At 40.8% G+C, this 14,974-nt stretch overlaps 1 protein-coding gene across 1 annotated transcript; it reads right to left on the minus strand.

The window, feature by feature from the left end:
• Positions 1-2,795: 2,795 nt before the first annotated feature.
• On the minus strand, positions 2,796-10,796 carry LOC134405922 (vomeronasal type-2 receptor 26-like). Its single transcript, XM_063137171.1, has 5 exons — positions 10,582-10,796; positions 7,799-8,090; positions 4,713-4,940; positions 3,790-3,916; positions 2,796-3,697 (listed from the first exon to the last, which is right to left on the minus strand). Exons 1-5 carry the CDS (start codon positions 10,794-10,796, stop codon positions 2,796-2,798), a joined length of 1,764 nt encoding a protein of 587 aa, XP_062993241.1.
• Positions 10,797-14,974: the final 4,178 nt, after the last annotated feature.

The following is a 14,974-nucleotide window of genomic DNA, read 5'->3' on the forward strand; positions in this document are numbered from 1 at the left end:
GTATACTGATACTCGGTGTCCTCTGCAGTGTTTTCAATGCTCGTCTCAAATATCAAAAGGTCAGGGACAAGAACCTGCCATATTTCTAACACCTGTGTGTCATTTACATGAACAGGGATGACCCTGGGACAATCCTGGGATAAACTTTAGGTCTAGCTAAGGCCTTAGAGTTGATATAGGAGAATTAGGCCTGGGATGGTTACAAGTAGTTCAATTATTCCATTTCCTTAGGGACACTAACACAAAGATACAGGCAATCAGCATTTGATTGAGTATTGTTATTGGTAGGAGGAGGAAGGAAAGGAATAGTATCTTTAGTGTATGCTTTATTAATAGATGCCCGGATGGGCACAATGGAGGGATTGAGGAAAGTGTGGGAAGGAGATTTCGAAGAAGAATTAGAGGAAGTTCGATGGGACAAATTATGGAATAACAGACTATTTAGATCAATATCAGCTTCTATTCAAGAAACTTCTTTTAAAATATTGCATAGAGGGTATCGAACACCAGTACAATTAGCACACATCACTAAAACTAGTAGTCCTCTCTGTTGGAGAGGCTGCAAGATAAAAGGCACATATTTTCATTCATGGTGGCCTTGTCCCTATATACAGGGATTCTGGAGATCAGTACATAGAGAATTAATGCTTATTACTAGAGAAACAATTGTATATGATCCAGAATTATTCTTATTATCAATATATAAAGGACTTAATACTGGGTTGAAATGTAAAGATTTAATAATATTCCTGTTGACGGCTGCTCGTTAGACAATCACGCAGCAGTGGAAAAAATTGGACAATTTGAATTTATCTGCATGGTATCGAAACATATGGTTTGTGGCAATATCAGAAAAAATAACTTACGACTTGCTTCAAATTCAAGGAAAGTCAAACTCAATGTCGTTCGAAGCCATATGGGGAGATTTGTTCAATATGCATCACAACCGAATGTACAACAATGTCTGCCTGTTTCAGCTCTGAATATATGAACATTGTAAAAACAAATGAAGAAATACAGCACATTTATGATTTAGGGTTTTTGTTGTTGTTTCTTTTCTTTTCCTTTTTGTCTCCTTTTTTCTTTTTAACTTTTCATTTTCTACTTTCATTAAGCCTCTTTCCCCTAGAAATTGTACAAATCAACTCTATTTCCCCCCCTTGTACAGTATACCTATTCATATAACCGTTGGTTTGATATGAATTGTTAGGGGATTGTTTGTATTCATTCCTTTTTTGTATCACTTTAAATAAAATAAAATTTGGGGGTTGGGGGGAACTGTTGGGTCCTGTGACACATACCATATATAGCTTTCATACCACTTCATAGTGTCATATCCTGCTTGGTGTAGATGTGTCATGGGCCCCAACTGTTGTCAGTGGACTTCAGTACCACTGTAAAGCAGTAGTGTAGATCCTGCCTTTCATATACCACTTTCATACTGCTTTCATAGTGCAGTATCCTGCTTAGTGTAGATGAGCCCACTGTCTTATATTCAAGCAAGCAATTAAACACTACACCCTCCCATGTCCCCAGAGCACAACAAGAACTATCTTAACATACCTTCTATTGGGAAGGAAAACAAGGAAGAGAACTGAGGCCTTAGCTAGACCTAAGGATTTTCCCAGGCAAATGGAGGGGTCATCCCTGCCTGCTCCCGGGATCCCCTGTGTGTAATTTTGAGGCACAGGGATGATCCCAGGACAATACCAGGACATAAGCCTGGTCTAGCCATGGCCTGAGAATCAAAAACATATATGCAATGTATTACTTAAACATTCCTGTCTCAAAACACTGTATTTGGAGAGCCCTGGTAAACCCCATTCACTCTGACTAGATGCTAGAGCAGACAGCCATAATTTATTTATTTATTTATTTATTTATTACATTTTTATACCGCCCAATAGCCAAAGCTCTCTGGGCAGTTCACAAAAATTAAAACCATCATAAAACAACCAACAGGTTAAAAACACAAATACAAAATACAATATAAAAAGCACAACCAGGATAAAACCATGCATCAAAATTGATATAAGGTTAAAATACAGAGTTAAAACAGTAAAATTTAAATTTAAGTTAAAATTAAGTGTTAAAATACTGAGTGAATAAAAAGGTCTTCAGCTGGCGACGAAAGGAGTACAGTGTAGGCGCCAGGCGGACCTCTCTGGGGAGCTCATTCCACAACCGGGGTGCCACAGCGGAGAAAGCCCTCTCCTAGTAGCCACCATAACACTAAAGATAGGTGAACTTGTCAGTTTTGCTTTCCTCTACCCCTTGCTTTCCTTAAGGTACAACTCTCTGGAGATTTATATAGCTTTCTTATTAACTTCATGGCATTTTGGTTGGTATTACTTGACTGGATTTGGGAAAAAGTCTCTGATGAGCCTGCAAACTGTCTTGCTCTCCTCTTTGACACATCAGTAAAGTGTTTTTTTTATTCTGTTCAGTGGCCTTGAATCACTTTTTCTTACTAGTATCCAATTGAATTCCATCTCAATTCTTTCTCATTTCATCACATTCCATATTGAAGGAAACCTAAGTCATGTGGCATTGAGCTCTGTACTTCTCTTCACACTGCCAAATTTCATGGCCAAGATCCCATCCTACAACAGGTCCTCATCTCAAATGCTTGAAGAGAGCATTTCAAAAGAAAAAATGAGAAGAAGTATCAACACTGACATAAGGGTTGTAGAGAGATGTGACATCAATTTTAGGTGAACCTAAGACAATACAAACTTACCTACACTTAAATGCTTTGCCCAACACATATAACAGCAGGAATATAGATAGTAAATTTAATGTTTTCTCATTATTAGTTGTTCCTTGCTGTTCAGCTCAGACCTCAGCACAATGATGTAGTATTTAGGGAAAAAGATGCATCCTAATAACCCAGCACTGGAGAACAGGATGGAGAAGATCTCCACAGCAACCATGTCTTTCCCTCTTGTGCTCAAGTAAGTTGGAACGAAGGAGACCCACACACTGCAAAACACCAACATGCTGAACGTAATGAACTTGGCTTCATTGAAACTATCTGGTAACTTGCGAGCATGGAATGCTACGATAAAGCTGGAGCTTGCCAAAAGGCCCATGAATCCTAAGACAAAGTAAAACATGGTGACTGAACCTTCATTACATTTCACAATTATTTCCTGGGTTACAGAGTGCATATCTAACTCAGAGAATGGTGGAGAAGTTGCCAACCACAGAGTACAAACACTTGATTGAATAAGAGAACATGGGAGGACAATGTAGTAGGTATGCCTTTTCCCCACCCATTTCTTCAGTCTAGATCCAGGCTTTGTGGCTCTGAATGCAAGAGAAACAATGGTGGTTTTTGTCAAAATGCAAGAAACAGCCACTGAGAAGATGATGCTAAAACTTGGTTGTCGGAGAAGGCAAGTTATTCCACCAGGCTGACCAAGGAATAGCAAAGAAGAGAGGAAGCAGAGCATGAGGGAGATGAGGAGAATGTATGTAAGATCTCGGTTGTTGGCTCTGACTATGGGAGTGTCTTTGTGCTTAATGAAAGTTGCTAGCACAGAGACCGTGATCAGGGAGAATGAAACAGCAGCTGAAGCTAAACTGATCCCTAAAGGTTCTTCATAAGACAGGAAGGTTATAACTCTAGGGATGCAATCATCTCTGTCAGTGCTTGGATACTGATCGTCTGGGCATTTGAAACAATCTTTCATATCTGAAAAACAGAAAGAGATCCCATTTCAATGCCAATTTATATGAAAGTACCAACACTTCCCAATGGGAATTTTGGAGTACTACATTACTGACCGGTCTGGTTTGAAATCTTCCCTTCTGGGCATGGAACACAATCATAGCAGCAAAACTTTTCCCCTTCCTTCCTTCTCTTATGAGTTCCAGAGTGGCAGGGTTCATTACACAAAGAAACAGGAACCACCTATCCATGTACATGACAAATGATAAGGATAGAATAATGTGAAAATAGGTGTATCAGCCACGGTCCTTTCATATTTAAACAAGGAATGCTGGGTACTAATCTTGATACTTGTACATTTTTTTTTATTAACCTTTCTCGTTCTTGCCTTCTTTTCTGTGTACCAGAGTGACAGCACTGATTACAGACAGAAATGGAAATCAACTATACTTAGACAGGAAAGCTATTTAGAATCATAGATATAATAATAATAATAATAATAATAATAATAATAATAATAATAATAATAATAATAAATTGTTCATCTGCAGATATGATCCAGTATAAGCCTATGCAGCAGGGTCTTGCTATTTACTGTTTTACTCTGTACAGCACCATGTACATTGATGGTGCTATATAAATAAATAATAATAATAATAATAATAATAATAATAATAATAATAATCACATCCTATTAATATGCATATAGCTAACCAGTCGACTCTGTCCAGTGATTTGAGGATTATCCAGAGCTCTACTATACCATATTTAAGTAACACATATGGTTATGCATTAATCATTATTTTTGACATGATTTCAATATACATATATTCTGAAATGTAATATAATTCTGAATGGATATGGGTTTAGTTGGCACTTTGATGTGGTGTTTAATTTCAAGTGCATTAGGTATTACTGACTAGCTTCTAGAGTTTGAAGGTCCTTCACAAGTTCAGACTGTGCAGAACATTCCATCCTTGCCAAGCTATGTACCAATTTGGAGGAGAGACAATAAATCAAGTGGACCTCAAATCCATACCTGGTTAAAATGTCTGTGCCACACAATCATATCCTGATTAATGATGAATTCCATTTCTTCATGGTCACTGGGATCCAACCTTCCAATTTTCACTCTCTTGAAGGAGTTATTGGGGAAAGTGACCAGATTTGTGATGTCAAATCCACCTCCCATTGCCCTGTTATCATTAAATGATACGGTTTCATTGGCTGAGTTGTTAAATGAAATACAGTGAAGAAACATGTGGAGCTTGTTGAAAGATAAAAGACCAAGAGCATTCATAAGACATTGGAGACAGCAAACTGAAAGTCTTTTCAGGTTCCCATTATATAAAAGAATGTTGTATACTAGTAAGTCTTTATCAGTGAAAAAGGTGTTAATCATCTTCCACCTTTTTTCACACACACATAGAGTTTTATTCTCACCTTGTACTAATATTGTAATTGAAATGTGATTGTTGTGTTTCTCAGAAAACTCCTGCTTTCGATGGGAGGCAAATGACAAGGCTTGCTAAGTAATCTACAAAGCTTTTATTAAGCAACAAATGTCTCTTCTACCTGAAGAGACTCTAACCTCTTGGAAACGTCCCCCTAGGCAAAACTATACAAACTAAGCAAGACAATTGTCCACTCAAGAAGAATAGGAAGCTACTTCCCAAATGTCCTAACTTCAGAGAGCCTGGTGCAGAGGCTGGTTCTGGCATAATTGAACTGACTTTCTCATGCCTTCCTTCTGCCCCGTGCATTTGAGCTTGTGGCATCAGCTAGCTTGTCGGGACGTTTACCTCCAGAAGAAACCTCACTTCCCCCTGAGTGTGTAGGATTTGGCCTTGAGGAGATAAGCTCTGGAGAGGGCTCACTCCCAGCTGGGGAATCACCCATGAGAACTTCCTCACCCACTGATACAAGCTGGCTGGTGTCTGGTGCTGCGTCTTCTAGTTCTGAATCTGATTCTGATTGATTACCTGAAATCTTCTCCCAAAACAGGGGCAGTAGGGTTAGACATGACAGTGATAGAATGATGGAGATATTACCTGCCAAGGCTGCAGAGACTGAAGATCAACACTTCCACCCCTCACCATTGCTCTATGGTTGGCTTGAGATAAAGACATGGCATGCAAAGCATGAGCTAAAGCATAGACAGCATTATAGATTCCATAGCTGTGGCCAGTCATGTGCATTTCAAAAAGACTTGCAGGAAGACTCTCTAACCTCTCCTCTCCAGTACAGAGATCATCACCTTCCATAGGCACTCTGGGATCTGCAATAAAACAATCAAATGCTTGCTCCCAGAAATCTTTCAGAAAATTATCGTTTGGGGTCCAAGAAGGTTTTATGGTCTCAAGAAATTCCTTAAACCCTGGAAGATATCTTGAGTGAAATACTAAGGAAATGGCACCTTGGAATTGGTTGAAATCCCAATTTCTCTCAGAACCCTTTGATATGAAATCAACCTGGGTTGTCAAAATCCACACCTTTGCAGATGATACATGTTCTCTGTTTTCAGGACCTTGAAGAAATATTGTTGTCCTCAGCCATCCAATGGTCGACGAGTCTCCGTATATGATAGAAGTATTGGCTTTATCATCTGTGAGAGCTATATTTATTTTCATGACTATATCAAATGTTTCAGCCAACTTATCTATATGGGCTTGTTGTGTAATTCTTGTTGTGAAGGCTGAGCATATTCCATTTTGGGAAAGCAAAGGCTCCAGAGTCTTCAAGAAATGTTCTCCCCTATCATCATCTGCAACAAGGAGTCCAACCCATATCCATTTGAAATACTGAAGTAACTGGGTAATTCCCATATATTGATGGGCTTCATTTGGGACCATGTGGTAAAAGGAAGATAAATGAGTTGTTTCAATCTCCTTGGAGGCAAATGAACCATAAGTGAGCTAAATGAAAATGCATAGATAATGTATAGATAAGTTAGGAGCAGTCTCTTTGTGTATTTTCTTGATGTATTCATTAAGTTTTAAGATTGGTGAGAGTTAGGCCTTCAAGCAGCAGTTTCTGCAGCTGAAACTCTCCCCACGGCCTGAGTTTGATCCCAGTGGAAGCTGGTTTCAGGCAGCCGGCTCAGGTCGACTCAGCCTTCCATCCTCCCGAGGTCGGTAAAATGAGTACCCAGTTAGCTGGGGGAAAGGTAATAATGGCTGGGGAAGGCAACGGCAAACCACCCCGCTATAAGGCCTGCCAAGAAAACATCAGCGAAAGCTGGCATCCCTCCAAGAGTCAGTAACGACTCAGTGCTTGCACGAGAGGTTCCTTTCCTTCCAGACCTACCTCAAAATCCGGGCATAAGGAGGGGTGAGCCCACGATGCAAGTATCATGGGCTGTCACTCTAATCCACACGTCAGGCATGACAAAGGGAAGGAAAGCCCCGTCACGCCCGACATTTTCTTTTTGGTTTGAAGTGGCCGCTGCGCACAAACACTGGAGCGGCAAGGGTGAGGGTTTTTTGTTTTTGTTTTTTTAAAAACAATTATTTGGCTGCTCCCCTCACCCTGCCCTCACTCCTGTGGAGTGCTGTGCCCCATGCGTGGCTTGTCCTGTGTCCTCACGAGTAATCACCGAAGCCGGGAGAAGCCGTGGAATGGGCCACATGCTCATGGTCTCGGGCTCAGGCTGAGACCACGGGAAATATTGGGCTACAAGTCATGCCCGTTATCCCGGGGCAAGGGAGGGTTCATCCCTGCCTGAGCCTGGGATCCCCTGGGCGGGATAACCGCTCGTCTAGCTAAGGCATTAGTGAAAAACTTCACTTGTTGATCTGTTTCATATCATGGGAATATAATGCAATTCCCAGTGTTATTTATTCTGTCATCCACACAACTCCCTTCTCTGAAACACAAAATCACTCACTGGCCCTACCATGACGGTTAAGCATTTGGAGCTGAAGATTATGGCTTAGCGTGTTGTGTGAAGCATGACTTGAAGTTTTGTGTGAACCATTTCGAACCATGGTGGCTACATAACAACAGTTTAAACATGCTTGCTAACAATTTGCTGCAAAGAGTTAGTGGCCAAACCATGGCTTAGCATGTTGTCAGAATGACAAGAGAAGAGTGTAATTTCCCCACGTCCCCATTCACTTATCCTACCTGTGGAATCTTGTAGAGGGTTAAGAAGTCTGCCATACAGAAGGAGGTATCAGAGTGCAGTCCCCCAATAACACCTATGAGTGTTTTCTGGGATTCACATGTGTAGCTGGGGACAAATCTATGGAATTTAAAGAGCAGATCCAACGTGGTCCGATAGGTCAGCATCAGATCATAGTAGCTGTCATAGATGTGGAAGCCGAGAGTGATATTGGGCAAGATCCCGGGATCCTCATTAATCTCTTTTATGGCAAACACCAAGGCTAGGATATGCTGGTAGAAATTGATCACCACACTGCCAATATAGTTAGCATATTGTTTTAGGAAAATAAATGTAAGCCATTCCTGCATTGCAATGCATTCCTGCATTGAGCAGGGGGTTGGACTCAATGGCCTTGTAGGCCCCTTCCAATTCTGCTGTTCTATGATTCTATGATTCTATGATTCATTTATGCTACAATCCCAGTCACTTCTGTCTCTAAGTGCTTTAGATTGAAGAAGATTGTGGCATTACCCCACAGTTCTGTTTCCTTAGGTATGCCTGGCTTTGTATGTCTAGTGAGTGCAGGAAGTTGGACTGAGTGGGTGTGGCTGATGATGCTGTGAAAGGGGGAGGAGTATTAAAGGGGGAGTCTAGAGCAAGGGTTGGTTGGTTAGTTGGTTGGGAGTGGGGAGTGTCACGGTTGTCAGTGGAGTGGAGAGTGAAAGGAGATAAGATTTTAAGAGATTTAAGATTACTGTTTTTACTAAAACGAGTAGATTAAGCAGGTTACCTTGAATTTGAAGTAACTAAGATCTGTTAAACAAAAATAAACATTTTGTTTTGATTTGTTACCTCAAACCATGTGTCTGCTTGGCTATATCACCTGCTCTACAGTTACTATCATAAACACCTTATATATAACCTTCAGCTTATTACATACACAGTAAAACGTTTTCAGATTCTAGCCTTTACCCTCTCATATGAGGGAAAGCTTGTGTTTTACCCTACCCTCAGGGTGTTCAAGTGGTGGCACTTGGCTTGAGGTGGGTTTGTGTGCAACAAGGCCTGGTGTGAGAGGCCTGTGTCATGACAAAGATCCATTTCTTTGCAAGTGAGTTTGGATTTCTAAAAACCAGACCTGCAGATTCTGCAACACACAGGCTTTCCACCCCCCCTGAGTCTCACGAATTCTGCAAGCATGTGGACCATTGGTTTGTTTTGTGTGTTTTTGGTGTGTGTGTTTTTAACCCTGGGGGGGATTTGTGTAAATCCTCAATTGTGCTAATGTGTGTGATGGTTAATGCACATTTGCATAAGTGGAACAAAATCTGCATACATCCTTAAAAAAAGAAATCAAATTCTGTCAATGAGCAGACAATGGAATAGAAAATGCTTGGCAATCCATGAAACTTCAACGTAAGAGATTTTACAAAATCTGTATATCCATACTAGCAGAAAAGAGTGTAAGTGCAAAGAAGTGGCTTGAGTTTTGGACTGAGAGTTGAGAGATCTGGATTCTGGTGTCCACTCACCCATGAAGCGCAATGGTTGACTTTGCGTCAGTCACTGATTCTCAGTGTCATGATCAGGCCTGTTCCCCTTAGTGTGGGGGAAGGAGTTTTAGGCTATCAATCAGAATCAGGACAAAAACATACCAGCCTACAAAGGAAGCAGGGGATATGATTCTCCCAAGCTCTTCACATGCCAGAGATGAATCTTCACTGGACCTTGTCAGTGAAAATGTTAACATCTCAGAGTCTGTGGGAACTCGACAATCCTCAGAGAGGGAAGGAACTTCAGAGTAGACTGATTCCAGAGTCCTCTGCAGATTCAAAGAGACCGTGCTAAAATAAGGTGAGAGGTGATCAGCTCAACTAGCTTCTTCAGATAAATCCTCCCTGAAGTTAAAGGGACTCAGGGAAACGGTCTTCCCTTTTGTTGAAAGGAAAGTTGTTTTGCTTAGTTAGCCAAGGTTTAGCCTAGAGGAAAGTTCCTAGTGTTTAAACTCTTTTCAGGTGTGAAGAGAAGTTTATTTTCTGAATAAAGTTTTGTGGCTTACTGGGCAGACCTCTTTATTGTCACACACTGCAATGGGAGGGCTTGGAAACATGACACTCAGCCTAACCTATCTCATTGGGTTGCCTTGAGGACAAAATGGAGCCACCTTGGGTTCCTTGGAGGAAAAACAGAAGGATATCAATAAAATAAATACATAAAAAACCCAAAATGTGTTTGTTTTGCTAACCCAGCTATAGAAAATGAGGAAATCTTCCACTCATTTTCCTCTTCTTTGCTTATCCTGCCTCAAACATGCAGTTCTGAACTTCCTAGCAGAATGAAGTTATGTCCCAGGTTTGTCAGCATGGCATATTTATCAACATGTTAATTTAGAAAGCATTGAACTTGAAAATGTACAACTATTAGCACTTTCTGATACTCTTGAAAAGCATTTGCTTGTGGGTTTTTTTTTTTCAAATTTCATTGATTTCAGCATGTTTTATGAAACCTGATGTTGACTTTTGAAGCAGTTTTCCACCTTTGCTTTCATTTCCTTAATGCTGCGAGGGGATGGGGATGTTTAATGGATATTCTATATCTCCCCCAATGCCTACACTATATCATGAAAGAACAAATCCATATTTACTGTAATCTTAGAAAAATGCAAAAAACAAACAAACCCACAAACACCTCAAACAAGGAATTGACCATTGGAACAATCCTCTATGGATTTTCTTTGAACATTTTTTGTGACCTGAAGAAGCTCAGAAAATGCAGAGAAAGCAAAACAAAAACAATTCCTTACTATGGAAGCTCAAAAAGCTTCTGTGATGGTTGATCCTCGAATGTAAGTTCATAGGAGAGATAAATTATGTGAGAAACAATTTCACCAATGATGATTTCACCTGGCTGATACCACTCCTGGGGAACGGGGACTGGGTTGTCCAGGAGACACCTTGCACTATCTACCTGGCATGTAATCTGATGCAGTAGAAGCACAGACATCAGCAGCCATAACATCTTTGCATCTAAGTAGACTCTTCTGTATTCACACGCAGGAACAGCCTTACGAGATTGGAGGAGGGAGCCTGACTCTGCCAAAACAGCTCTTAAAGAGAATTGTCTCAGTCTTACTTTTAGCTTCCCATGCCTTGAACGCTAAGTTAGATTGTCAACACCCCAATTTCAAGTCAAGCTGAAAATATGATAAGTGGTATTTGTGGTGATGTTTGTGGTGATCATGGTGGTCACCAGAGATTATGTCTGCCTGCCCCTACTCCCAAATCTCTATGACACATAGGTTTTATTTATTACCACATTCATGCTTGCTCACTGACTCTTTTACCTGTGTCTTTTGAAAAGTTCTGAAGCTTTTGCCAGGTGAACCAATTATAATGATTTGTATAATTATAGGAGGAAATAATCACTTCAGACTTTTGCACCTGAGTGGTACCTTTGATAACAAATAGATATGTGGAGAAACAGTGACTTGACCACCCCCAAAAAAGTATGTAATTGTCCCAGTCATTTGGACATCACCCCACCATGAAAGTATCCAGCTACACAACTTTGTCCCCAACTTTGTGTTGCCAAATTACTTTACTGATTCATCAGCACATTTACTTGTGAGTAACACTCACTGAACTCAAAGGAGCTTATTTCTGATTAGACATGGATATGTCTGCACTGTTAATATCTGATGTCCTCTAACCCCATCCCCACAAATGCTCTGTTCTAAACCATTGAGGCTACTTTGAAATATATCCTATGCAACTAATTGGACACTGTCAATTGGTTATTTGAATAACCCTACTTCAATCTATACCCTTTCTTTGATTTTTTATTTAATAATAATAAAAACTGAAATTTGATGTACTGGAAGCAATCCATTGACTCTTTCAATGTATATGTGTGTGTTTCCTGTATGCATTCAACTGTTGCCTAATATAATGCCCCCCCATGAGTGACAAAGGAAGATGTCATTTATTTATTTTAGAGTCGACAATAGTTTCAATTTGCCAAATATCAAAGAGCACCCCAGAACAGGTTTTTCTTGGAAAAACAACAAGGCAGCTATTCCAATTATCTTTCCTCTCAAATAATTTTGCTGCACCCTCAACATTTAGCAAAACCAGAAGAATCACTATTGAGGAGAAGAAAATAGCTGAAAAAATAGTATTTGGTACAAGCCCTAGTAGCAAACATGTTGGCTCTTCCTTTTACCCATCTGACCATAACTGTGCACCTTAAAGAGATGAGAATTTGGAATTTTTGCATATATATATATATATATATATATATTGCAAAATTGGACACAATGGACTTATGAATGAACACCTGCCAAAAAAAGACATAGACTGGAAAATGATGGCTCCATCCATAGCTAAAAGCATCCCTCCAGACCCCTGCTGCTGGTGTGCCATGTGGCTCCTAGGATGTTAGAAAAGTTCTTGTTCATTGTGCTGTTCATGCAAGGACTGCACATTCATCTTTGGCAAGGAAACACTTGCATATCTATGGGCCATTGGCCCAAGCACAAGCTAAGTAAGTGTCATGGGCTGAGCCCATGGTTCCTTCAAGAGAACATCTTTTACTTCATCCAAGGGAGAGGGAGAGGGGTTTCTTTGTGTCTGAAAAGGGAGTAGCAAGTGAAATGCCATGGCTCGCACTGGGCGAGAAGTGCCTGGCATCTGATAATGCCTCCCTGGGCTGGTACCCGGGGGGGGGAGTAACAAGTTGTACCTGTGCAATGTCTGGGAGCATTCCCCCTCCCTTTGGGAGAGGTGTGGGTTACTATGGGGTTTCTATTGGTTAGGGTGGGTCTGGTGACAAGGGGGTTCCAGAAAGGGATAAAAAGCCTAGGAACCCAAGGGTCCAGTCTCTTTCCTGTGGGTGTCAGGAGTCCAGTGTATGTGTGGTGAGTTAGAGCATTCAGGCCGGGCTGGCTGGATGGCAGAAGCTCCACACGGATGCTGAGGGAAAGAGTTCTAGTCGAGTGGCATAAAGTCAAGTCAGAGTGAGCAACGAAGGGGTTTAGTTGCAGAGTTAAATGTTTGTTATGTTTTAGTCCAGGTTTGGGTACAAGTGAGCAAGGGACCTTGCCGGAGTTACAGCTGGTGGGTGGTAAAGTGGGGAGAGAGTGTGAATTTAATGGTTTGAGCATGTAAAGGGGGAGGGGGAGGTATTAGTCCCTGCTGCCCTAAGTGTGTCACTCCTTTGTCCGTGTTTTCCCCCCAAACCTCTTACGTGTTTACCTTAATGTGTGGACCCTTACTTAAGTGTGTAGTGTGAAGAATAAAAGTGTTTGGTCCCTATCTCTGGAGTGTGGAGTTGTTTTCTTGAGAACCTAGACTCTAAAGGGTTAACAAGCAGCAGTGAAGGGGTGTGTGTCTGGGCTGGCTGAGTCAGACCCACTTTCTCCAGCCAGGGAATTGCTGAGTCAAACCGAGTGATTCTATCACAGTAACTATTAAACATTACAGCAGCTCTAACTATGCAGATGAGTGCTTCTTGGCATCGCAACATATGGGAGGTGTTACACTGAAATTTGCTCTTGTGGAACAGGCCCTATCTCTGGAAATCTGTTTCCAGATTTCCATAGCATCAATGAATCTATAAATTTTGGGTTCTCCTGGTTTCTCATTTTCCCAATCTTAAATTCCGTTCATAGTTAACTTTGAGAATTTTTCCAATATAAAATTCAGTGCATCCCAAACACTGAGATTTTTGTTTTCCAATCTCAAGCTCATTTAATCTCAAACAATGTGGATTTTTTTTATGCATTTGACCGAATGCATGCCTTTTTCTATGCAATTTTTCCTAATATATAAATTTTTGAAACCAATTTTCATCACATAATGCATTTTAATGTTTTTTTCACTAATATATACATTTGTATTTATATTTCCTCTAATAAATACATTTTGTATGATACTTTTGATAGGAGAAATCCATTGTAGAATTTGCAGAAGCTCATATTTTTAAGGGAAATTGTTTCACTTCTGATATTGTTTCAAAATTGTGGAATTAGGTATGTTTGCAGTAAAATGTAAACAGAATTTCCCCCATCCATAGTAAAGGGCAGCCCCACACAGAGTGCATTGAAGTAATCCAGTCTTGAGTTACTAATGCCTGTACCACTGTGGCCAAGCTATCCATGTCCAGGAGAGGCTGTAGCTGGTGAACCAGCCACAGCTGGTAAAATGTCTCCACTGACAATGATGGATCTAGGAGTGATCTAAACTATGGACCTGATCTTTTAGAGGGACTAAAACTCCATCCAGTAAGCCTCTCTCCCAAACTTGTGAGCTCAACCACAGTGCTTCCATTTTTCAAGGAGTCAGTTTCATTTCATTGGCCCTCACCCAGCCCATGACTGAGTTTAGGCACTGATGCAGGACTTGCTCAGCCTCTACTGATTTAGATCTCACAGTGAGATAGAGCTGTGTGTCATTAGCATACTGATGGCCCTAGGGTCCAAACCCCTAATGGCCACTCCCAGTGGCTTCATATAGATATTAAACAACATTGGAGACAAAATGGTACCTTGCAGAACCCCATAGTTAAATTGGTGGTGGTGGGGTGAGGAATGTTCACCCAATGTTACTGTCTGAAATCAGTTCTGTAGGTAGGATTGGAACTACCGTAACAAAGTGCCTCTAAAAGCCATTCCATGAAATCACTCCAGGAGGATATCATGGTTGATGGTATTAAAAGCCAATGAGGGATCTAGCAGAATTAACAGGGTTGCACTGCCCCATCCCTCTCTTGATAAAGGTCATCTATCAGGGTGACCAAGGCTGATTCAGTCCCACAACTAGGATGAAACCCAGCTTGGAATGGGTCTGGTTAATCAGTACCTTCCAATAGTCTCTTCAGTTGTTCTGCCACATCCCTCTCCAGGATCTTCCCTAATAAAGTGGTATTTACCACTGGGCAGTAGTTGACTAATACCATTGGGTCCAGAGTGGGCTTCTTCAGGAGTGGTCATACTACTGACTCCTTAAGGACAGCAGGGACCACCCCTTCCCAAAGAGAAGCATTCACCACATCCTGGACTCACCCAGTCAAACCCCCTCGGCTAGCTTTAGAGATATAAGTAGTTCCAGCTATGCATAGTTTTCAAAATACCTACACTCCAAAAACATCACTATGAAACTTTGAAAAATGAATAAAAACAAAGGAAAGTCCTTTTTTTT

The sequence above is a fragment of the Elgaria multicarinata genome, chromosome 11, assembly GCF_023053635.1.
Source record: "Elgaria multicarinata webbii isolate HBS135686 ecotype San Diego chromosome 11, rElgMul1.1.pri, whole genome shotgun sequence".
NCBI lineage: Eukaryota > Metazoa > Chordata > Lepidosauria > Squamata > Anguidae > Elgaria > Elgaria multicarinata.